This window comes from Ctenocephalides felis, unplaced genomic scaffold (assembly GCF_003426905.1).
Source record: "Ctenocephalides felis isolate EL2017-DRISC unplaced genomic scaffold, ASM342690v1 CF-g0.4_SCAFFOLD_03570, whole genome shotgun sequence".
NCBI lineage: Eukaryota > Metazoa > Arthropoda > Insecta > Siphonaptera > Pulicidae > Ctenocephalides > Ctenocephalides felis.
Window position 1 is genome coordinate 16386976 of NW_020539724.1, and position 27498 is coordinate 16414473.

The window sequence follows — 27498 nt, forward strand, 5'->3', positions numbered from 1 at the left end:
AAACCTGTTAACTTATTATTCACAAATGTATATAAGATTTTCATAAAAGTATGCGGTCAACCATATATAAAATTCAATTATAAATTTATTACCTATTAACACTTACATAAAATATTGTACATGATATCCTTTTATTTACAATTCAATTCAGTTGAGTATTTTTTAATATGCATTCCTCTTTCACTTAACATGACTCCATGAAGGTTTCCTCTTTTCCACAAACTCTTAATGCCTTCCTGCCCGTCATTTGAATTAACGTTGCTCACCATAACTTTGCCTTTACCGCTACATCATAGCATCTTCCAACTCGTGTTAGCTTGTTCGTAGAAAAATCTTTTGCCTGATTCTATGATTGGTCTGCTTTTAGAAACAATGGAGGATATTATTTTGTCAATTTCCTATCCGTAGTCTTCAGATACTACCTTAAAGTATAAAATATAATAAATTATAGATGAAATACAAGAATAATGAATACTTCTTGTATACAAGATGGAGTTAAAGAAGCAGTATAGAAAATGATTAAAAGTGACCATCGTTCTGTAATATGTAGCAGTAAAATGACAAAATTCAATGAATGGGTCTTGATATTTAGTGTGAAGATTTTGCTAAACTAAATTATTTATCAAAGCAAATGATTGAAGTTAAAAAATTGATCAAAGCGTACTTTGAACCAAACCAGCAGTAAGAGCTTCATTCGCAGTTAATGGTAAACCTGTTAATAACATATGAAGTGCTGTTTTCCTCTGCACACATCTTGCTACAGCGATTCCTGGTGTTGAACAAAATATTCCAAAGTTTGCCCTGAAAGAATAATATTTAATCAAACATTATATTATTATAATCTTTGTATTTTATATTTAACAAACCCTGGTGTAGAAAAAGTGCTCTTATCTGAACAAACTGTTATATCACATTTTGCTAAAGCTGGCAACCAGCTGCAGCTGCTAAAAACCATTAACCTAACCAATTAAAGCCTTTTATTAATATTTTTCTGAAATAACAGTTTAATTTAATCAATAATCATCTTATACCTACTTTGGCAATAACTGGAACAGGTGACCTGACAATAGAAAGCATCAATTCTGATGCTTTGGAGAATATCTTGGCATGATCATCAATTTTGTAATCTGCAGTCTAAAACACATTACATTAGACAATAAATTCAAAATTAATATCAATTATATCATACATACAAGTTCTTTTAGATTATGTCCAGCCGAGAACACAGGTCCTGTACTTGATAATAAAATACAACGCAATTGGGGATCATCCTGACCTTTGGTGATGTTATCTAGTAAATCACACATCATGTCCATTGAAAGGGAATTCCTGTTTTGTTATCGTGTTACTCAATTTTATAAGAAAATTTTTATAAGACATTTTTGTGTGTATTATTACCTTGTTTTAGGATGATTTAATGTAATATGCCTGACCCCATCCTTTTCTTCAAATGTAGTATATAAAGAACTTGCATATCTCCTAGAGCAATTGTCTATACTAGAAAATAACCTGGTTATGAGTTGTGCCTGAAAAATTGACATTTCTATAAATTCTTGTAAAGATATACAAATGGAATATTTCAAATAAATATTACTTGTTTAAGCATTTTGTACTGTGCAAATTTTGAAATATGTGAACTTAAATTTGACAATTTTAAAACACAATCAAACTTATTAATTTAGAAAATAAAAGTTAAATAAAACACATGACATTTGTATATGCCATTCAGCAAGGTCAAACTACTTGTTGATTCAAACATTATTTGAATGACCGTTTTAATTCAAATTAAATAAAATATCCCCAAAATCATAGGCAATATAATAAACAATAACAATGTAATATAAGGACTATATTAATAAAATTCATTCCAAATTGAAATAATCTAATAAAATGTGATTACTTGAACCTGTTTCCTCTAATGTAATAATATGCAGGCCTGCTGAGGATAATCCGGATTATCTTGGTCTTTTAAGTCCTCCTGTTAAATTTCTGTTATTTAACAGGTGGACTTAAAAATTATTTAATATATTATACATGTAATTTTTTAAAAAAAATTAAAAGATTAATTTCAGACTCTAAGATGTTTGAAAGACTTTAATATTTTGTACACATATATATATTTCTACAACATGTATATAAAATATTTATGAAAATTTCAATACTGCAAAATTATAAAATATATTTAGGCATTACATTAAGTTACGTTGAATTTGATATATATATATATATATATATATACATATATATATGTGTGTGTGTGTATGTGATCCTAAGATCAACAATTTTTTACAACATAAATTTCATTTATTTGTTTATGAAATTGAAAACATTTCAATCTTTTATTAAACAAATAAGACAACAGCTTGCTACTTGTATCAATATTAATTAATTAATTAATATCGTTTTTATTTTTGCAAAATAACATTTGTTGAAATGTAAGCATCAATTGAATGCAAAACTCTAGTTTACGACAATTATATACTCCAATCTTGGCTTAAATAAAAAGTAGATATATTAAGTTATATTTTCTATAATTTTCATGTGTTTTCCTAAATAATTTTGTGTATTATTTTGCTAAATAATTTTGTAATATTCAACATCATTAACTATGCAGAAAATTGCATAAAATTTATAAATATGTGCCTCATTAACATCTATTATATCTAAACCAATTTCAAACAATATTTTATCATTTCTGCAATTTAATTACATAACATTTTTAATAAAATAATGCTATAAAATAATTTATATAATATAATATTTAGATCATAAAATTTTGTTTATAAACTATGTTCAAAATGTGGCCTCATAAGTATACAGGGGTATAAAAAATAAACTTAGAATATTCATAACAAATCTATTATAGATAATAAAAAATAAAAATTGGCTTTTTTATATTTTACTTTACTACACGTTCGAATTCAAATCAGAAAAATGTTGGCTTTTATTTAGGAGCAAATTGTGTGTTTAAACGATTTAAAACTATGAACAAATTAACAATTAAAAAACTATTCTTCAGATACTTTAATAAATATTTAGTATTAATGTTATCTAAATGATTAGAAAAATATAATACAATAGTTTTTCTTTCTAAATACTTTTTTTATAATACTTATTAAAATTTATATAAGGAAAACGAACTTTATGATTTCTCTGAATTGTTTTCAGATAAATATAAGGGTCTTACTTTATAGCAGATCAATATAGTGCCTATAGCAAATATCATAATTAAAAATAGAGATCTTAACAATTAATAAATATGTTTTTTAAGTATAATTTTGAACACTCATTAAATAAGTTGCAATAAAAAGTATGGACAGATTTAGATACGATAATAAATTATATTTATAATTTAGAGATAATTTTATTTGAAGGCAGAATATCTCTCCACCAATCTGGTCTTTCCAATGCTCCAGGATTTGTCATAAACTCCATTTGCAAATTTTGATAAAGCTAAAATAGATTTAATTAGAATTGATTATTTTATATATATATATATATATATATATATATATATATTTATATATATTTATATTATATATATATATATATATATTTATATATATTTATATTATATATATATATATATATATATAATCTTGTAAACAAATTTTGAATAAAATGTAGGTTTGTAGTATAATGCATACCTTTCCATCAGATTTGGCAATAACTGAATTTAGTGCAAAATCTGGTGGTGCCAAACTATCTGCAATAGAAACTGCAGAGTCTTTAATAAGAGCACACTGGTGCAAAAGGCCTTCTCGTAACAAATCAGCAAAGATACTGCCAGAAGCAAAGCAGCCCTGTAAGATTTTAAACAAATATACAAACAATCAGATTTAACAGAACATTTGTTTTTGTTACCTGATAGAATGAAGGTAAGTGTTTGTCGAGGCACCACAAGGCATAGATTAGGCCCAAAGAGTGTAAGACATCTTTAAGTTCATGAGGTACATCAGGTTTTGAACATCTTTCTCTATAGTAAAATAAATAATAATATTAAAAAAAAAGTTATTATACAACAAACTTATTATGACACTGTGATGCAAGTAATTTTTACCATGATATTTAATTAATTAAAAGTTGTTAAACAATACTTACATATAGCAGTTAATTGCATAAAATTCAGCATAGGCTCTTGTTAAGTCTCTGGCCAAATATACTTGTGCATTATTTCTTGCATCAAAATTGCAATTTCCATTAGCTTTTTCTTTATTCATCTTCATATGAGTACTTTTCATTAACCAGCACAATAGCCATTCATATAAATCATTAACAACTATAAGTCAAACACATAAATGGTTAATACTATATATAGTGAAAAAAGTAAAAACAAAATTAACTTACAGTTGTAATTCATAACATCCCCAATATTTGATCCAGAAAACTTCCTACACAGTATTTGCTCCTTTCTTTCTAAAAATCTAACCGTATTAAATGGTGTTTCTAAATTCTTACTTGTCCATTGTCTTAGTAACCAATTAGAAGTTTGTTGTCCTAAAACATTATTATCCCCTTCGTAAGTAACACTGGGATCATGATTGTTTCTTAATTCACCTAAATTAGCTCCCTAGTAAAATAAATAATAAACAATTATTTGAATTGAATATAAAATAAATATTCCTGAAAGGAATAAAGTGTAATAGATCTAAGATATATATTTTATACATACTAGTGTATAATAATTAAATACTTTTAAACTCTGATCATTTTATATTTGAGTTTTCTGATTTATTACCATAAATACATAATTATATAAAAACATCCAAATATTTGTTAAATTTATCTGAATACAACAAAAAATCTGCATTTGACAAGTATATAAGTAAAATCATATCCAACTAATACTAATTTTTAATAAATAACGCAATTTGCTAGTAACTATACTTTTAATAAACTTACTCTTAAGTATCCATGACCACCACAGGCTTCCCTGGCTTCTTGAATTGCATCCCGTGCTGTCCAAGTCACTAAAGGCTTCGAAGATGATACTAAAGCATGGATTTCTGCAACTTTCTGGGTCTGCACAATAATTTAAATGAAATAAAATAAACCATAACAGATACTAGTTATTATGCTCTACAAATTTACCATTTGCACAATAATTTAAGTGAAATAAAATAAACTATAACAGATACTAGATATAATACTCTACAAATTTACCATTTGGTCCAACTGATTAACTTCCGATTGTTGTGATTGTTCGACAAAATTCAAGTAACGATTTGTGAGCATGCCAACTGAAATTTTCAACACACATGATGCTGCCAAATATGGAAATATTCGCCATTGCTAAAATATAAAAATAAATTGATAAATAATTAGAGAACATTTTCTTGAAGTATTAAACATTATTATTTACATGTAATTGATATTCTATAATAGGTTTCTCCTCGGCATCCTTCTGGGGCCCAAACTGCCTTCGAACAGCAGCATACCGCACAGCAATGATAGCTGCATGTGCCAGACTATTATTTGAACTTTCCTAGATAATATATTAATGAAATTCAACTATTAATAAATATATACTTATGAAATTATAAACAAATGCCATCAACCAAAATCATTTTATGCCATTTAGTTAAATCTATATGTTTCTATCAGAACACCTTAGTTTTCTATATGCTACTGTGATTAAATTATATATTATGAACGCTATTATAAAAGGTAAACCAATGGATTTCCTTTTTCTAGTTGTGAAATACTTTATTTGTAATTAAAATGATGTTTTTAATTAATTACAGTAATGTCTCATAAGGCTATTTTCACTTGAAATCATGCTTAGATTTATTTTCAAGCAATAAAGTAAATCACTGCTTGATATCAGGATGTCAGAGCTCTTACCTACATTTTTAAATAAATTACAATTACTAAGAACCGAGCAAGTTATCTATTATATGGATTTAATTCATTATTAGTAAAATTATTATGGAATTCGTCATGGTTGCAATTGCATATAACATTAGCATTCTTTTAGTTTTAATATTCTTATAATATTAATAATATAAATTTAACTATTATATATTATAAATCACCTATAAATTATAGTAAAATAGATAACAATACAATACCAAGTAAAAATAGCCCTCACCCAGTATTGTTATAACAATAAAAAATACATCAGTATTAAAGAAATTGTAGTAATAATTTAATCAATTTAAGATAGGCTAACTATTGGGTTGTCTTATGAAAAAGCAATGTAGTTAAGTCAATTCCTAACAGTAGCTTATAAGAAAGGCTCTAAAATTCTGATCAAAGACTGATCATAAAAAAAATATTATGGGGCAAATATAATTATCTTTTACCTGCATGATGCCTATGCGTGCAGCAGATAGAGCTTCCAATGCTGCTCCAAGAACTTTTCCAGGTTCACTGAAAACGCTCTCATAGACTCCTTCAGGAGTAACATCACCTGTTCGATTCAGAAGATTCACCCTAGGTATCCGATAATGGTCAAATAATACAAACCTATTGATAAAAAGAGAATTTTAATATGAATGCAAAATAAAGGTATCAATGGAAGTTTTTAACTCGAAGAATAGATCCAAGAAAATAAATGAGATTTAAAACAAAAATATATTAAATCTAAAAGTGATAAAAAAAAAACAAATAAAAAAAAAGAAGCGTTGATGTAGTTAAAATATATAACTAATAATTGCAATATAATATAAGTTCTATTACAGGAAAAAAGTTGGTCAGTTCAGCTCATAGAACGTGCAGAAAATGATGTTTTAAAATCCAATAAAAATTTTAATACAAAAATCCAATATCATTAAAATCTACTTACCCATTATCAATCCCATTAAGACCAATTTTATCTCCCATATCACCCACCGTAACACCAGGATAAGGCAACATAGTTTTTGGGTCCCTTATAGGTACCAAAAACGCATGTAGCCCTTGACTAGTTCCATCTGCTGTATGCAGAATCGCAAAAAGTAATGCTATATTCGCTGTTTTGCCTAAAAACAATAACTTCCTAAGCAAGATATTCTCAAATACAATATTTCCTTGATTCTACCTAAATTTCCTATCCATACTTTCGCAGCCTCAAAATCAGGAGTGTGTATAACAAATTCTTGCGTTGAAGGATCATATGTTGCAGTTGTCCTGATGCATTTTGTATTACTTCCATGAGATAATTCTGTCAACGCTATGCAAGGCACTATCTAGGAACAAGAAGTTAATTAAAATTTCATTAGAAATATGATGGAATATTAGTTAATACCTCTCTTTTCCAAGCTGCTTGGTATATTGGTAGATGTCTTTCAGTACCCATGGCTAAAAGTGCATTTGTGAACAATCCTACGCCTAAGGCTAATTTTACAGATATACTTGGACAAACTGCATGAACTGCTTCATTTACACTCATAAGATGACGCGTCTGAAAAAGGAGAAATATACAAAAATTTAGACCAGCAGTCGGAGAACCGGGTTAAATTACCCCAAATTGGGTAAAAATAAAATTTTTTTGAGTAAAAAGTATATATTTTGGACAGATAAAGTTTCAAATGAAGAAGTCCCGAGAAGAGTGGCCAAAGAAAGGACTCTACTGAACACAATTCTGAGAAGAAAAGAAAACTGGATCGGACCTCTTTTGCAAAAAGAGTGCCTCCTGCACTACGTCGTCGAGGGTAAAATAGAAGGAACAAAAAAATGGCAAGAAAAAGAATGCAGACGATTGACGACTTACGTGAGAAGAGAAAATACAGGGACTTGAAAGCCGAAGCACAGGATCAAGAAGCATGGAAGCAGAAGTTTGGAAAGGAAAGTACATGAAATGAAAAAATGGGGATGGGGAATAGTGGTAATTGGATGAAGGGTAAGGGAACTATTCGTTTGTGGTGGCTCTCACACCATGGACCTGCCTTCAGACTACCATTTATTATTATTATTATGTAATCTTTCTTCGCCATAGGGTGATATCAACTGAGACAAAAACATTTTGGGGTAATGATTAAAAAAGTTCCCAGACCGCTGATTTAGAACAACATTAATGGTTTTTATACTTCATTTCCATTGTTCCTAAAGATTACTATACTATTTTATAAAAAAATTATTGTGGCAAGCATGAATGTAAGGGAAATATGTAATAATGAAATGTAATGGAAATACTTGCATGAAAGAGGTACATAGATTGAATCTTGGCACTTCGTACAATAAAACAATTATAAATACTGGACTTGGCAGATTAATAACTGCATTTATATGTCAAAGTATCGTAATAAAATTTAAAAAACTCTGTAAAATTGTAAATTAGAATATGAAAAAAAAGTAATTACAGTGTAATCTGCAGTACCAAATGCATTTATATGTCTATAAATCCGTATGGTGGTAATAAAATTTAATTTAAAATGTAAAATTGTAAATTAGGATATGAACAAAATAATGTATGTTAAAATCAATATGATAAAACGAATTAATGAATATGCAGAAGAGTATGGAATACAATTATCTTGATTAAATATCTAGACTTTAGATATATGCCAAGAACATGCAAATGACAGATACAAGATTATATGGAGCTCTTTATATTTACATCAAATGTAATAATATAAAATTATAAATGCAATATACATAAAACAATGATATATATGTAAGAGATAGTGTAGATATTATGTAATTTAGTATATGGCTAATGTACCAGTTTATAAAGCCAATAAAAAAAAAAAAAAAAGAACATGCAAAGATCCAAGTGAACAGATATCAGACAAATTTATACAATAATGAAATTGAATTCACATCTAAATTGAATCTAATTTTAAATATAAATTTTGTATATAGATGTCATTTTGAAATCAATGAAATTGAATTATTGAATTTATACTATAATGTTTGTTAAGATCAACACTTTTAATATCGAGTAGTACTGTTGATATCAAAAAGATATATTAATAAATTTTGCTGGCATGTAAAAAAATATGCAATTTGGGAAACATAAAATTTGAGCTCTTTATGCTCTTTTAATGCTTATTCTTATGGTAAAAAATTAAATACTGTCATACTAAATAAATACTGCAATATATACCAATAAATGATGTGTATTAATTGTAATTTTAAGTCCTCTTGGAAGAAAGATGTGGGCTTTATATTTAAAAAAATAAATAAATGAATAAATAAACATATGATATGATATGATAGTAAAATATTAACAAATAGTATTTAATGAAAGGAAAATTCATAAAAGTGAGTAAAAAGTGACTTATGGTAATAAAATGGTATTGGGAACAATAAACAAGGAAGGGAAAGGAAATTATTGATTTATGGTGCTCCCATACCGTGGACCTGCCTATGGTAAAAATTATTGTCCATAAAATATGAAACCCTTATAAGAATAAATAAAATAAATGAATCACAATAAATAATGAATGCAAATATGAATAGGACAAATATGATTTTTACTAAAGCATATCAATTTACTTTTAGCATATCAATTTTTGAACAGCAATTGTTTTATTGGATAAAACATGTCAGCACTTGGCAGAGTTACAAAAAAATATTTTGTTTAATTATTTTGGAACAGCAATCAGAACTCAACAGTTCTATAAGGTGTTGTGATGATACTGCTCCTTGAGGCGGGAAATAATTTGAATTTGTTTCTGAAATTTAAGGGATATATTCTTGGCTAGTTTTGGAAGACATTTAAGCAGGCTCTCCCCTTAATAGCGACGCTTTTAGAAGACAACCCAACGGTTGGCCTCTCTTTATATAAATTTGATAGATTTTTATTACTAGAATTTATCTAATACTGATGGTACTATTTTAATTCGATGCAGCAACTAATCCAAATTCTATCTTTGAATAAATCATTCATATTAAGATATAGGAATAAAGAATAACAAGAATTCTCTATTCCATTTATGCAAACCTTGACATTGCTAGACTTCTTCCAAACAAGATCAAATATACCTGTCTGTATATATCTCTCTATATATTATCTCATCAACCTCAAAGATTTAGAAAAAAATCATATGTTACCTTTTTACTATAAGGAGCATTATATAAAGAATCAGGTACAAAGTTATTCTGGGCCGTTGCGCAATACTGTTTCGCAGTCCTGTGCTTTTGCTGTTCGGCCGTCAACGGCATGGGTGGCTTCGAATACAAAGGATCATTCTCTAATGAATTCCATACTTCATACTGAAATAAAAAAATAAAACTGAATTAAGATTAAAAACATCATATTATTTTTACATTAACTAAAATACGATTGTAACTAGATTCAATTTTTCATTATTTGTTCATATCATTAAAATTTTTATTCAAATTGATAAAATTATACAGGCTACAAAGCTATTTACAGAGATAATACATATATTTGTGCAAATTAGTAAAATAAACATTACTAAAAATTTACATAAATAATTTAAAATAAAAAATGTTTGATAAATATTTGTTTCTGTTGTGTCTGTCTTATCATTATCTTTTTTAAATATATGCAATAATTTTATCCTTAATTTACACTCATGTAGTAATTTGTTTGTTTATATGGTAGATACAATTCATAAAAATACTTTTGTACAAAATTAAAAATATACTTTCAATAGTAAAAACTAAAATAGTTAACTCAATAACTAAAGACGGCAATATTAAAAATCATAAAAGTATTCTAAAGAATGTCTTAAATATAATATATTGTTAACTGCACATACATCCCAGTACTTTATAATCACATACATCCTAGAAAATTTTCTTAATAAACTTCAGAAAGATTTATCAAAAACCGAATAATCGTTTAGAAGAAGTATACAGTTAGTGCTTGTAATTTAATATGATCTTTAATAGCAATAAAGCTCAAATTGATTCTACGTTTTAGTTAGAAAATGTAGAGAAAATATTTGTATGTATGTATGAGAAAAAAAGGCAGTTTTTAGGGTTTTCCCGACAATTATTTGATTTTTTCTCGCCGTACGAACCATTTTCGGACTTCAACGAACATTTTAAAAAAAGATTTGGCCAAATTGGTCCAGGCGTTGTTGAGTTATGCGCTTACCAACACATTTTGCAATTCATTTTTATATATAAGAAGATAAATATTCACAAAAATCATTTTGTATTATATTTGTATTTTTAAATAATATTTTTGAAATTTAATTTCAATATTAAAACTATAGCGAATCCATTGAGATAACACTTGGACGTTAAATATCATAAAAATACACAGAAAAAATGAGTTTAATCAAACTATTAATAAATTTATGAAAAATACTTTTTTAACGTTGGATATGTAATATGAAAATTACTAAAAAATAAATATTACTTTTGAAAATATACTATCCATTATATATCCAACTGTACAAAATCCAATATGAGTATTCAATAATATTAAATATTATAAAAATATACGAAAGAATAAGCACAATATATTTAAGAGTCCATAAAAATTATGGACTCTAATACAACAATTTTAAATTTATTCTTATTACTATCTTGTTCGAGAACTTATGATTAAGATCAAGTATATAAAAATTATTTATTTTTTAAACCAAAAGATTGAATATTTGATGATTGACTACACTTGGTATAAAAATTGTTAATAAAAGGTAAAACCGCCTTTTATAATAAAAAATGATTAAAAAAACTGTTAGTGCTTAGAAGATTTTAAGAAACATTATCAATAACTTATACAAAAAAATTAAATTAATTATATTTAACGTTTTAGCTATAAAATGTAGAAACAATGATTATTCAATATCAAATTATGTAACTGAAATGAAAAAAATATTGGAAAGCACGCAGCATTCTTCTTCTAGTAATTAATAAATACAAAAAAATTCAAATATAATATTTTGAATGACTGCAAATTTGAATAATAATATTTTCTGAATATTGTATCTAAGGACTACGACTTCAGCCACATTTATGACACAAAAACAATCATATTATTTTTTATGCAGATATATAAAGTACATACTTTCAGTCTTAGTAATTCTGGATCCTCAAATATAACACGAAGTTTTTTCCAGGAAAATTTTGCACGTTTTCTATAAAGATCTAAAGGACCAGCAGGCAGGTCTGGTATAAAGTCTGTATTTGCTTCTTCCATCTTTATCTGAAATAAAATAATTATTCATTTAATGTCAACTCAATAATTACACATGCTGATTTATTTTTTTACAGATAAATCAAATTTTTGTAAAATAAACTCATCAATAGATAAGCCCATTAAAAGTAATTCTCCAAATTACCTAAAGTTATGTGATCTTTTGTATTGTTTACTATAATGCAATAAGAGAGTTATCTTTTCAAGTTTGTATTTAATAATTCAAGGATATTTGTTCAGATTTATTGATGAAATCGATATTTTTATATAACTCGAGGTCTTTAAAGAAATGTTTAATGAACCATATATAATGAATAGGTGCATATATTTGATTCAAAATCGAGTCCTTCGTATCATACATGTACATTTGATACTAATCACATTTAAATATATTTTCTGCATTATTATTATTGATGTTTTGCTCATATGTTACAATGGGCTTCATTGAATTATATTTCAGTCTAGACTTGCTATTATATTATATGTTGAATTGATATTATTGATTGAAGTCAATGCATCGTCAAGAAATAAACAGTGGAACATCAGATATCCAATTACAATCAAGACATTAAGACAAATGCAGAATTGAGTAAAGAATGTACAAAGATTATTCATGATTATGTCTTTTTAAAAAATAAAGATTTTTCTGCTTTGGTTTTGCAAAATCTGCTTTTCCAAGTAATCAATACAGGTAGCAAAAAATTTGTTTAACTTTGTAAGTATTATTAGAATGTAAAATTAATTTGTTTCAAGTAAAATCAAAATTAATATTATATATTATATTAATATAAAATAATATATAAGCATTACTAATATTAATATATATATATATATATATATATATATATATATATATATATATATAGTAAATTTTAGTAAATTAAATCAGAGCACATGTTTATCTCTAAGACCATGATTCTGTGCATTTCGATGACAAAGGCACTCAACTTCAACAATTTTCAAAAACGTATTTTGCAAGATACATGAAATTCTGGTTAATGATAATAGATAAAAAACATGTTATGATATGAAACCATCACTGCACAAATATTCAAAATTTCTTATTGACCAATATTTAATGTAATGTAACAATTAGTGCAATAAAAGAATAAGCCCACAGATATTAAATGTTTATACTCACATCCAAAATTATATTATAGTACATTACATTAACAGCTAAAAAAAATTTTTACACACAAATATTTAAACATTTTTAACAAATTATTCGACATATATTTAGATTATTTAATTTCTCAATAAAAATATGAAATTCTTCGAACATAATTAATTTTTTATAGTTATTTATAGGTTCGAACTTGGATTTCACAAATAAAGTAGTATATTATTTTCAAAAAAGTCAAAATTAATTTCCACTTGTATTATGATGTAGATATACTCTACTACACTACTTTAGAAAGTCCTATTGACTCTTGCAAAAACAAATATGTAAGTCCCAGATCAATATAAAAATTCTTTCATACTCCAATAAAACAAAATCGAACACCTTTCTGTACTTCGAAAATAAGGCCAATGATTGCTGAATAGCTGCTTTTGTTTATAATAAAAAAAATCCTTGTAGCAATTGGTATTCGAAGTAATCACCTAGGACAATTTAAGACTATTTCTGTCTCTTGAAGAAAATTTATTAAAAGTCTAGATTTTTTCTTCGGAGATCTCTATTGAACCCTATCATCTACATCAGTGATTTCCAAAGGGGTCCACCTGGACCCCCAGTGGCCCATGACAACTTCAAAGAATCACGACACACCTTGTTAATATCTTTTTTATTATTACTTCGAGGTCAATTGATAAATGTCTAAAATATTACTACTTAAACTTTAAAGGATCACTACACACCTTGTTAATATCTATTTTATTATTACTTCGAGGTCAATTGATAAATGTCTAAAATATTACTACTATTTAGACATTTATATACTTCATATGTTTAAAACTAAACGTTAGTACAAATAGAAATTAAAAAAAAAATCGATATCGGATAAACAGGAAGTCCATGGCAAAGTGTAAGGGGTCCACGACACAAACAAAGTTTGGGAACTTATGATCTACATGATTTGAAAACTGCAATACCAGTTAAAATAGTAGAATTTCATTAAAGAATTTTAGATCGTCTGCGAGGTTAGCAATTCATTTATGCAGTATCCTCCAATTTTAAAAAATAAGAAAATCAATAATATTAAAAACTTGAGACTCAAATCTCTAAAATCTTATGATTCACAGTGAAAAATCGTTACAATTGCAGCATCCCAATTTAGAAAAAAAAGAACTCAAAATGAAACAACTTAAAGTGAGATATGGCTATAGTTTTGGTTTTATATTTATCATCAAATACCATTTCTTATTCAGTAAGTTGTCCTCTGTCTCGTGTATGCAATGTGATGGTGCTCTTCAATGTGATATGCTGCATACTTGAACTTGAACCTCAATAATTAACTGAGAAAAGAGTCATCCACATTAAACCATCAGCCAGTGATTTGATGGCTCTTAACAATACTTATCATTCATATATCAAATTCTAAAGTCACATTTCAAGATAGTCTTAATAGTGTTCTGATAAATGCAAAATTAATTAAACTTTATACTACATAATTATCGTCCGCAACTAGAAATGGTAAAATAGAACCTTGACGTACCAATAATTTGATCTATGGATAGTACCCATAAATATGGTCATTCAATACTTCATCAGACATTAATACTTCTATTATTATATATTTATGAATATTATTTTATATTATTAAGGTTATTTGGGCTATTGTGATGATAATTCTTATATACGTCTTTTTTTTTAAGAATGCATTTCATTGATCGTTCCATTTATGTTTGATACATTTTCAATTATAATTTTTCTAATAGCAATGAAATATTGTAACTAATTAGATTTTCAATTTCTTCTCCTGAGTTCTTATTCATTATCATGAATTTATTATACATATTCTAATATTGTCTAGGCTCATAAGTAAATTGAAATTTTTGGCAGATGACAGTTTTCATTTGTTTTCAATTATTATTTTAATTTCTGGCACATCTCAGCTCCTTTTCATAATAATGTAGACATTTCATTTTTCTTATTCATAATCATGAATTTATTATACATATTCTGATATTGTCTAGGCTCATAAGTGAATTGAAATTTTCGGCAGATGACAGTTTTCATTTGTTTTCAATGCCAAACAATGCCTCAAATATTTTCAATGCCAAACAATGACTGTCGTTTTTTGTAATTTTTCCATTTATTTTTACAATATTACTATATTTTTATATATCACATACATCGTAATAAAAATCCCTTAAACTTCAGAAAGATTCCTAATAATCGTTTAGGAAGAATATATTTACATAGATCATTACAGAAGAATTTTATATATATTCAGTAATCTAAAAAACATATTACATAAATACAAAAATTGATAATGAATATAAATATATAAAAAGAAGAAAATTATATACATACCAAACCAGGAGAAACACAGAAAAAAATAATTATGTAAAATTTATAGAACACAATTGCATAAAGAATATTATAATAATATATTAATAAACAAAGAATTAAAGGAACCCATAATATATGTATTCAATCGTAGTGCATTATAAAAACTGATCAAGGTTACGCAGCACGTGCAGTTCAATGAGTGGATGCAAATGAACATAATTTGATGAAAATAATTTTTCTATTTAATCTTTTTTTTTAATTCGACGATTGGGCTGCTGATACATACATATATATATATACATATATATATATATATATATATATATATGTATATATATATATATGTGTGTGTATTATGATTGTAGTTTGTGTAATCTTTCGCCCAGATTCACATGAATTGAACAACCATACCATGTGTGCAAAAAAACATATGGTGATAACGAAACAATCGACTGCGATTACTTTTATGACGAACTTTAATTACTTACCAAATAACAGTTTTTATCATCACATGCAATAAAAATTGGGCCGGTAGTTAAAAAAAATAATAATAGAGTCACGCCTTTAAAAGTATGAGATTATTCATTCATTAAATATACACTTTCAGACTTCATTATAGAATAAGTGTTATTTTCATAAAAGTAAAAGCACCAAATTTATTCTGCAAGATAGTAAAAAAATGCATTGGTTGAGGAAATGAAGTCCGAAGAGATTTTATGCTAATATAATTTTTAAACACTGGTATTTTTTACACTTGTTCAAAGTCTTTTTTATTAATAAAACTGATTTAATTACTAATAAAAAATAAGGCAAGTTATGATATTGCCAACAAATAAAATTTGCAACATTTTCTAACAATTATTTCTCTATTAAATATAAATTTTGACATACACCGCAACTAATCAGATAAAAGACAAAATTATGCACCAATAATATGCACCAATTACCAGCAATTGTAAAATTGTAAAATAAATGTTCAATAGTAATATATTATCTGATCTAAATTTCTTTATCATTTATTACTTGAATTATTAACATCTTCTGACTTTACTTACAAAATTGTTTGAAAAATTGAACATATTGTTTTCAGAACTGTATTTTTGTATCAACGAACTTCAATGTACACAAAATGCAGTACTGTGTAATCAAAGGTAATTAAAATTATGCAACATGCACATTATAATTATTTAACAGAAAGCTATAAAATTAAAGTAATCAAGCGTTTCATCAAAATTAATGACGCACGACCTCGACTTGCTGATAACTAAAACTAAAATATGAGCAATTGTGTCAGTTGTTGCAAATTTATCGCAGAAACTGAAAAAATCACAAAACTAAAGTGTTTCATTCTTACATATTACATGATAGAGATTACATCGTTGAATTGACAAATGAATTAAATATTAACGATTCTTTGTATACGTTTCGACTACCACCTTGATATGTGTCATCATTTAGTGTCTCTAAAATGATTGCTAGATTTTACACAATAAATAGGAAACATTATAGAAACATTTTGTCAATTTCTTTGAAGAATATGTATCGCATATCAGGGAAAACAAATCAAAAAATTAAAACAATTTATATAAAAATTTGAAAATATTAAAACACTAAAGTATAAATAAAGTATAAATCGTCCATTAATTTTGCAACAAAATTTGTACTTGCCATTATTATTATTGGTGCATAATTTTTTAAAATCTCAATAAAATATCTGATAATTTGATGTGCATATGTCTAATTATCATTGTTCTCGTAGATTTTACGGTCCCAAAAAATATGGTCATGTGTAATTAATGTTAAAACTTCTCTATTTTTCTCCAGATTATTTTTATTTAGGCATAGATGCATAAATTCAGCATATATGTACTATGTTCTACTCGAATATCAAAATTTGACATGGAATGACCTTTAATAATATGTTAAGCTGAATGAAGGTTAATAAAGTTAATAAAATTAAAACTTGTTCCGAGAACAAATTCAAAGTAACATATAAACCTTTGGTTTAAATTTGTTTCGGAGATGAGTCCGAATTTAAAATCCAAGCCAATATGGATAATGGATGTGTTGGATAACTTGAACAATTTTCAATGAATTTTGATAAACTTTTTTTATTATCAAATTTAAAGTCTTAAAAAATTTTCAAGCTAGGTTCGAATAACAATATAGATGACCCCCCTTCATTGAGCAAACAAAACATCAATATTGACCCCGTATTGATGGCGCACCCTGTATTAACTATATAACCAGAAATTATTTACTTTGTAATGAACTGATTATTATTTTGATTAATTTATTGATTATAGTTGATTATTAATTATTATCTGTAAAAACTAAACTAAAACTTAACCATTTTGTTTAGGAATTTTTAAAGAGAATTGAAACTTGATAATGAAATCTTGAAAACTACTCATCTGGTTATTCCACAAATCAATAGACGATGATTGAACAAAAAGTATGATTTTGCAGGAAACTCTATTATTGCAAATATAGATAAGATTAAAGTATTAAAATAAAAGCATAATTGTAAAACTGGATTATCATATAGGTGATTACCTACACCAGGTGAAGATAAAAAATTGCGATATTATCAATGAAATTAGCGTCATCAAAAAAGAAAGTACTTCATTTTATCACTAAACAACTTAACTGCAATTGATTATGTCAATTAGTAGAATCAAATTTGTTTAAAGAGCTTTAGGGTTTTCACGGGGTTGAAAATGATTTTATTGCAAGGTAAATGTATTAAAAATACTTTTTAATTATACTCTTTAATATTAAAAATGTTTTCTAGCGATAAAATAGCTCAATATCCACTTATTAATTGGCGGAGTCTGTACCGTTTTCACTTTTGAATTTGAGGGTAAGATGAACCCGATTCCAAATTTTCATGCAAATTGGAGCACAGTAAAAAAATTCAGACCCAAAACGCTCCATTGACTGGAGTATACTTAAAAAAGGATGTATAAATAAATATTTTGAACACTGAATAGAATTAATATACATAAAAGATAGTATAGGACAAAAAATAAATGCTGTAAGGAGTAACATTTTTCTAACAATAAATAAGCGAAAAATAAAAGAAAAATAAATCATTTATTTATTTAAACAAATTTGTAAAAATATATTTTAATTATTTAAAGTTGCTGATGTTCATTCACCTCTTATTTATATTTATAAATAGAACACAAAAATATAGATTGAGATGGTTAATGAACATCATGAAACTTGTATTTGATTTTTTATTTATGCATATTATAATTTTTAATTAGTTTGTTATGTGATCATTAAAGTATCGCAGTGGTCAATAAAATCAATTAAAGATCGTAAATTTGTATGAAGTTAATTATAATAAATAAATATATATATATATATATATATATATATATACACATATAAATGTATACATGATAAAATTCATGCATAATGAAAACCTTGAAAATATCTGGTCAGTTTTACCATTTCCATATTATTATGACTTGTTAATTGTTCTACTTACATACACAACAATTGTGATGACTATATATATATATATATATATATATATATATATATATATATACATCTGATACAGTCTGATATCAATTGAGTATTTATCAAATTAAATTGGTGAAAAAAATAAGAAATCAATATTGCCTAATAATAAATATGTACTTTTTTATTTATTGGCAAGCTTAACCACTGTTTTCTTTTAACAAAAAAAATTTCAAATGAATTACATGGTAAAATAATATTAATAGGTTTTTTAATACACAGGAAAATTCATTATTAATAATTTTCAATTACTTTGTAGATACATAATTAATGCATAATAATATCCAATTATTATAATTTATGATATAATTACTGGATTCTACTTATCATCGTATGAAACAATGTAACTAATTTTAAATTAATCTATTAAATCTCACGTGTATATGTTTGTTTTAAAAATCCACCATACTACGAAATCACATAAAATTTTATTTATATCTGGAACAAGGAACAAATATATACTTCTTGGGCTATATAACTCGATTGTGTAATCCAAATATTTACAGAACCGTAAGAATTTAATTTACATGTATCTGAAAATATCCATATTATAAAAAAATGTTGCAATGTTGTACAAAATGCAGATAACTATGAATAAAATATAAACAGATACTTGCCTTAATATATTTAGAATGATAAGGAATAAATATATGAAAATGACATAAAACAAAATTAATGTAGGAAAGCTTGGGGATATTGTAACAGGGGTAAGTAGTAACAGGCGTTTTTCAAACTATATTAACCCTTTGGACTCGGATGGCGCCGCTCCGACGGCAAAATTCATATAAATCTCGGAATTCGCGAGTGGAAAGGGTTAAAATATTTTTTTATCTCTATTGGACATGTAAACCGTTCTACATAATATTGTCCCGCAGGCCAACTCAATATACAGAATTGTGCAGGTCCGTCATTTTTGTCAAGTATCATAAAATTTAATGAACAACAGTTATTGAATTATTTTTACTTGATTCGGTAGAGGAAGAGTTTAAGCAGTGGTTTTCAACCTTTTTGGCACAGCACTCCCTGCGCTAATAAAAAAATGTTGCGCCCCACAGTTTGTTCAAAATCGATTCAGAATTGTGAGCTAGAACCTGGACAAAAATGCTTACATTTTTTGCTGATTACGAAGAAACGAAGGATTACGGAAGAAATATTTAATATTTAGTTAGACATCATTTTCAAATAGCATATTTTATTATAAATTTCAATAAATAAACTCCAAAATAGAGTCATCACGCTCATATATAAATATGTCTATACTTTTTTAATTATCTGTGTGATATAATTACTTTATTTTTATTCCTATTCAATGTATATACATTATACATACTAATATTCTGAAATGTTTGGCTTTGAACATAAAAAGGTGAAAAGGTCCTCAGGATTTTAATATTTTAACAAAAGTTTCATCCTCTAATAATTTATGAAAATTTAAATAAAAAGATAAAAAAATGAAGAAAAATGTTAATATTCATATATATATCTCAAATGAAGCACTATTCCTACATGGAATGAATGAACTCTACATGGAATGAACTCTACATGGAATGAACTCTAAGCTATTATTTTTTCTTCTATTCTAATTTGTTTTTTTCTATTTTCATATTATTGTTAGTTTGTAAGATTTCATTGCATCATGATTCCCATTTTTAAGAAAAGAAATGAAAAAAATCTATATATGATGAAAAGTTAGATATAGTATTATTCCTTTATTCAAAATATGGAAATAGAGATCAGAATCGTGTTCGTAGGTGATGTAATATTGGTTTTGTGGCACGACAGATTCATCATAACCAGAAAGAAACCTTTGAAAAACAACTTATTTTCTTCTACGAATATATTGATTTTCTCTTTATATGGCATTTGACATGACGCATAAAACTCATTCACCCGTTCATAATGAGATACATTTTATAACGACATATGTAATACATACATATATATATATATATATATATATATATATATATATATATATATATTTAAATCCAATTTAAATCTGGCAGTCAAACATAGCTAATATAACTAAAATGATTATAGAGGAAAAAGAGGCAATTAAAGTAAGTACGTGCATATAATATTAAATGTTTATTTAATTTCTGTAGAACTTCGAATAGAACGATCATTCACTAAAACGATCTATACACTCAATCAGTTTTTGCATCAAGAATGTACTTATATGATTCCATGTAGAAATAGAGCCTCCCGTCTATTATCTATCTATTATATAAAAATAAGTCGGGTTTTCCTTCAGGACGATATAACTCCAAAACGCACGAACCGATTTCGACAATTTAGCATTCGTTGGAAAGGTCTCGGGCTCCGCAAGGTTTATAGCTAAGAAAATTGAAGAAAAATTTCAACAGAAAAGCGGAAAACATTTTCTCTTTTTTTACATATGGCGTCATCTCTGATACTTAGCTATTAGTACTAAAAACTAATATTTTTTCATAGATAAATAAGTATAGATTATTGCTTTCATATTTATTATATAAATGTATTTTTTGTTTGCTACTCATTTGTTTGACAGCTACCCATTGTTCTCTGCTCAGTTAATTTCATGTGACAAACCGGCATTGAGTTCACTGTGAAATTTTGCAAAAAAAGTAAAAAAAATAAGTTATTAGTTTCCTAACATTTCAATTGGAAACCATCAAATCAATCACGTGTATTGTGCAAATTTTTATTCAATTTCAACATCAGAAAAATTTTTTCTTCATCTTTCAATCACCAAACGAAATGTTACACAAAATGAAACCATCTGGTGGTGAAACGGAGTTCGCCCGGTTTGCTAGTACTTTTATATTAATAATATAATAGAGTAGATTATATAAAGATTAGAAAAATCGAATATAATTAGAACAACCATAGGGTTGACTTTTATTAAATCCAGTTTAGTTAGAAATCTAGTTAAGAAGTTTCATCACAACAATTCATAAGACCCTTAAGTTCCTTAAGTTGTTTTTATAAAAAAGACGTATATGTTACCTAATGTTAAATAAAAATACATCAATTTTAGTATTTGTTATAACATTACTGCTTCATTAGCAATGAATACGCTCATGTACTTAATTATTATAGCCAAATATATACAATACGACGTAAAAACTAATTATCTGTTGCAATAAAAGCTCTAATTAGAGCATTTTTTATACCTTAAGATTTAAGTTGGTGTATAAATTTACAATGTATAAAATTAATTCACAAAGACTATTAGATTATTATAACTTGTTACATGTAGATTTTTGTGATAGCGAAAAGGGAATTCCAAAGGAAAATCCCAAGCAAGAAAAATAATCAATTAAATGCTCTCAATAGGGCGCGTTGACATGATACTGCAAATTATTGCCTTCATAATTATTATATAAATGTAATAAAATAAAATAGTATTAATTGTGGCTATTATAATTTATTGAGAAATATATATACCTATAAGGTATCGTATACAGATGGCATATAGATTTTGTATGCGATTGTGAAGCCGGTTTCCCAAAGGAAAATCCCATGAAGGAAAAATCTTAATGGTTGCTTTCGTATTATAAGGTGCGTTGACATTATACTGCAAATTCTTGTCTTCATATTTATTATATAAATGTTTTAAAACAAAATAGTATTAATTGTTGCTATTATAATTTGTTTGAAAATATATATACTCTATTTGAAAATGCATAAGACATACAGGTGATATGTTTAAACACATGTATCATTCATACAACAAACTCAACTCATCATCTTAAAACAAATTTGAACAAAAGCTGAATAAATACCACAATTTGCTAAATGATGAAATGTTATATCCTAGACAATAATATGATGAATATGATATATTGTTCAGGTATTGTAATACAAAAAGGACCTTTTTACCCGCGGATCTTTAAGTCTCGCTCTACCCTACAATAATATTAATTTTTAATGAAAAAAATTATGTTTGTATTTATTTTTTAATTTTGCAGTATCTTCAAATATATTTGCAAATAAATTTGCACGCCCTACCCTAGAATAATATTAATTTTTAATAAAAAAAAATATGTTTATATTTATTTTTTATTTCTGCAGTATAAAATCTATCTATATATAGAATTAAATATGTGTCTAGTACAAAATAGAGAAAATGTCGTCAATAAATCCAAAAGAGTGTTAGAGGTGATCACAACCCGCAATAAAAATAAATTGTTTATTTGAAAAAAAAAAAGATTTTTCATTATCTTTGGAAAACCTGATTTGAAATTTAGTAGAAAACGTTCACAAAAAGACTATAATTGACCTGATATCGATCAGGTTAAAAATGATTAATAAAATTGGAAAGCATTGTAGATTGTAGGAAGGTGTAAATTAAGAAAAATTAAAAAAGTTTTTCGGGTTGGCCAACCCTTATCACTTCAATAAGGATATGCAAAAACCTGTCCGGGAATGTACCTAACAGTTTCCCAAACTTTCATGGCGATTAAATGCATGGTTTATGAATAATAATTACACACACACAATGCAAGAATGATAACATCCTAGATCCTCCCACCACGAGGTAATGCCAAACTCTGGTTTTTGTGTGGACTACAGGTAAGGGCAAGGCGAAAGTTTTAGTCAGTATTATACCCAGGCGGTATTAAGTCCGACATACCCAGACAAAAGACCAGTCTGGGATGCATAAAGGCATTTCCTTCGTTATACAAAAAAAAACACAGTGCAAAAGAATGACAACATTCTAGATCCTCCCCCCTTGAAGTAATGCCAAACCGTGTTTTTGTGGGAACCAGAGGCAAGGGCAAAGCGGTATTATAACCCATAATCAATAATTGAGTCCGACATACCCAGACAAAAGACCATTCTGGGATGCACAAATGCATTTCGTTCACTAAACAAAAAAAAGACATACATACACAGACATACATCCATTTTTATATATAAAAATAAAAAGTATTTTCATGAGTTTTATATTACAATGTACTATTTCAATCCTAAAATTACAGATGACGTTTCCTACACATACCAGGAAGATACATATAATTATAATGTTACACATTCATGACTTCTACTAAAATGTTTAGGCTATGCGTGAGTGAATTTTGTAGGTCTTCATTATATATATTATGATAAACAAAACAAGGGCTTTGAATACAAATGAATATAGATATATGAATAATGTATTATTCCATATGGCGGTGACATATCCTCAGAGTTAACGATTGACATTTTTAATTTAGAAGTACATACTGGTAATAAATATAATGGGTGAAAATATAAAATAATGTTATATATATATATATATATATATATATATATATATATATTCATTCTTTAGAAAAATCTCTATCATTTCACAAATCCTAATAAGCAACTCCTACCCACAACACCTGATCCAATCCATAACTAAAAATAGAATTCTTTATCCAAAACTTCCAAAATAATCCAAATGATGAAAACTACGTCGGAAATATAATTTACCTTTTATAAAAGACTTGCATTACCCGTGAAGAAATCTTTTCAGCAAAAATAATATCAGAGTAGTATGTACTTCCAGAAACAACTCTTTCAACTCTTTTTACAAAATTAAAATCCAAATTTAACCCAAGAAACCTAAGTGATCTAGTTTATAAACTAAATTGTCTAAATTGTAATTGCGATTACATATAATTGCACAAAAGAACATCACAACACAAAAGCAATTCCAAAAAAAACAATATAAAACCATGCTCGCAGAACACATCAATGACCTCAAACATAGTATCGATTCAACTAACTTATTTAAAAGGAGATTTTGCAAAACAATTTTTTTGACTATAAAACGATCTTTGACGATTTTTTGACCGTTTGGGTTTCCCTTTCTCTCTAATAAAAGTCATTTAAGAAGTTGGAATATCAGCTCATAGAACTCATTAAGTTCTTATTTCTGTTATATAGCAAATATATATATATATATATATATATATATATATATACATTCATATCTATTGTAATAATTTATAATAAAGCATATTATATAATACACAACATGCGATATATAACATATATTATATAAGTAAATATATGTATATAGCAAGGAATACTATTTTATCTGTTTTATCAAACAGAAACCTATAAAGCAAATAAAATCGCAGACATAATGAACCAGAAATGTGTCTATGAATTAATCAATTGAAATTTTCACAAGAATGAACAGTGAATAAATAAATATATTCACAGCTTCATAAAATAATAAAAGTAAGTAATGACAAATAGATGTAAGTATAGACACAGCCATACAAAAAAATAAGCTAGAGAAATTAAAAAAAAAATCTAAATCTATTTTTTATAAACTTCTGTATTGAACAGCAATCAGAATTCGAATAAACCTATGAGTGTTTCTTAGGTAAATGGGTAGATTTTTAGAGGGCAACCCAACGGTTTACTTATCTATTTTTAATACCATTTTTATTAGAGTATCTCTAATACAGGTTAATTTTTAATTTGATGTAGCAAAGCCGAGGAAACATATTTCCAACTATATTTTCAATTTCTTCGATCTGTAATGCTTTTTTATTATATTTTAGCAACAATTTGGTGAAAAAAATAAAGATAAAATTATTTTTTGCAAAGGTATCACAAATCATCATAATGAATTATTCTATATTTATTTATCGCACAGTATTTCGAAGGAATAAATTAATTAGCATTGAATTATAATTGAAATTAACTATAAGTATACTTATTTGAAAAGGAATCCAATTGAAGCTGGTTAAAAAAAATTATGTTCTTCTCAGATGTTACTTTGAGAAGTTTATTAATTGATTATTAACTTTGCTCATTAATTACAAGAAGTTTTGTTAACAAACCAACCAACCAGAGATAAATCAAAATTCCATATAAATTCTGCAAAAGATATACAATATTAAAAAACGACCTCAATCAGACCAATGTAAAAATAATGACTAGTACTGAACAAGAAACATGTTTCCATATTTAATTCAAAATTGTGTTTACATAAAAATATTCATATTGTCTTTATTTGCACAAAGAAGCTATTATAAAGATAATATTCAAAAGAATAAATATTTACATAGTAGTAAGTTGAAACCTGAGTAATAAATTAAGCAACTGGCTCACGTAATAAAAATTTGACTGAAGAGTATCATGTTCAAAAAATTAACCATCACAATGGCAATATCATATATAGTATTAAATAACAAATTAAACATAAAGAGATATTTTGTGATTTTCATAAATATGATTTCTGAAGACCAGAAGCTTTCTAATTCTAAGGTTTTAGAGCAACATTTTAATAAGAAAAAAAATTATTAAAATACTGGGGCTCTACTATTTGAGCTTCCAATTGAGTTAGCACTATAAACTGATAATTATAATATACATCTAATACAGTAATAAATAAATAAATAGCATTTATAGTAAAAAACTCAAAAATGTTTCAAAAGAAAGGACCCATGTATAAATATCTTATATTCTAATATTGTCTAGGAAAGGACCTTTAGAATGGGATTATATTTTGAAATTTTAGAAACTGAAATTTTAATTTAAAAATCTACACTCCAAATATTTAATAAAAATACTGGTGATGATGGTTACAAATACAAAGGGATGATAGATGAAAAATGTGACAGGATCTTTTAAAATGTAAAATCCTATATACTTTGATTTTATAACAAATTATTATGACTACCTTAAATCTGGAAAAGATTAAATGTAATATGATATACATTAATTTTACTATTTAATACATATTTTACATATAAAAATGCAGTTAAAAGACACACGTATTTTATAAAACTGTATTGGCTTTGATCCAAAAAAACGTATGTTCGACGAGTTATTGGATTGTAAAAAAACTAATATTAGAATTAAAAGTGTTTGAAAATATTTGTGTCGTAATATATACGAGCAACACATGTTAATGTAATAATATTTTTTGAAGTTACAATTTCTTCAATTGTGAGACGTGATAGTTTGCAAATCCCACATAATTTTAATAACAATAAACATGTATATTTTAACCATAATAAATTATTACTAACACCGGCCGGTGATTTAAAATGATATCACCTGACATTTTATAACCTATGTGCATGCAATGTACTTACTTGTGCAAATAATGACTACAGTTACAACACGCACTAAATTGTATATATAATTACAGACACATCACAAACCAAATAATCACTTTATTGATAACATCTTAGAATTAATACTGTACACTTTTAATAATGCAAAACAATTTATTTTAATATATAGCCACAAGCAAAAGCAAAGCGTGACTGACTGACTTACAACCTAATGTACTTGTTTGACACTTCATTCTAGATCGAGATCCGCCATTTTGTTAAAGGTGGGTTTACATGAGTCTGAAGTTGCGCGAGCACATCCCACATCTGTTGCGCATATAAAACATTTTATCTGGTAGATTTTTACTTTCTGAATAATAATAAAACTAGTGGAGTGCATGGATTTGTGCCTTAAGGCAAATTGCTGGAACTTTCTG

At 26.4% G+C, this 27498-nt stretch overlaps 1 protein-coding gene and 1 pseudogene across 1 annotated transcript; both read right to left on the reverse strand.

Moving 5' to 3' along the window:
* Positions 1 to 180: 180 nt before the first annotated feature.
* On the reverse strand, positions 181 to 1748 carry LOC113383463 (annotated as a pseudogene).
* A 1475-nt stretch (positions 1749 to 3223) lies between these two features.
* On the reverse strand, positions 3224 to 27277 carry LOC113382747 (peroxisomal acyl-coenzyme A oxidase 3). Its single transcript, XM_026620977.1, has 15 exons — positions 27101 to 27277; positions 11915 to 12052; positions 9979 to 10140; positions 7229 to 7384; positions 7022 to 7169; positions 6788 to 6962; positions 6306 to 6468; positions 5363 to 5485; positions 5164 to 5292; positions 4903 to 5022; positions 4348 to 4570; positions 4102 to 4279; positions 3865 to 3976; positions 3648 to 3803; positions 3224 to 3453 (listed from the first exon to the last, which is right to left on the reverse strand). The coding sequence occupies exons 2-15, from the start codon at positions 12044 to 12046 to the stop codon at positions 3346 to 3348; spliced, it is 2085 nt and encodes a 694-aa protein (XP_026476762.1). The 5' UTR covers positions 12047 to 12052; positions 27101 to 27277; the 3' UTR covers positions 3224 to 3345.
* Between the last annotated feature and the right edge of the window lie 221 nt (positions 27278 to 27498).

Bases quoted from the DNA above. Each gene is read 5' to 3' on its own strand.
- LOC113382747 (XM_026620977.1), bottom strand. From the start codon at position 12,046: ATGGAAGAAGCAAATACAGACTTTATACCAGACCTGCCTGCTGGTCCT. The intron at 4,280-4,347 runs GTAAGTTAATTT...TTTGACTTATAG, and splicing joins GGATGTTATGAATTACAACT to TTGTTAATGATTTATATGAA. The intron at 3,977-4,101 runs GTAAGTATTGTT...ATTTTACTATAG, and splicing joins TATGCAATTAACTGCTATAT to AGAAAGATGTTCAAAACCTG.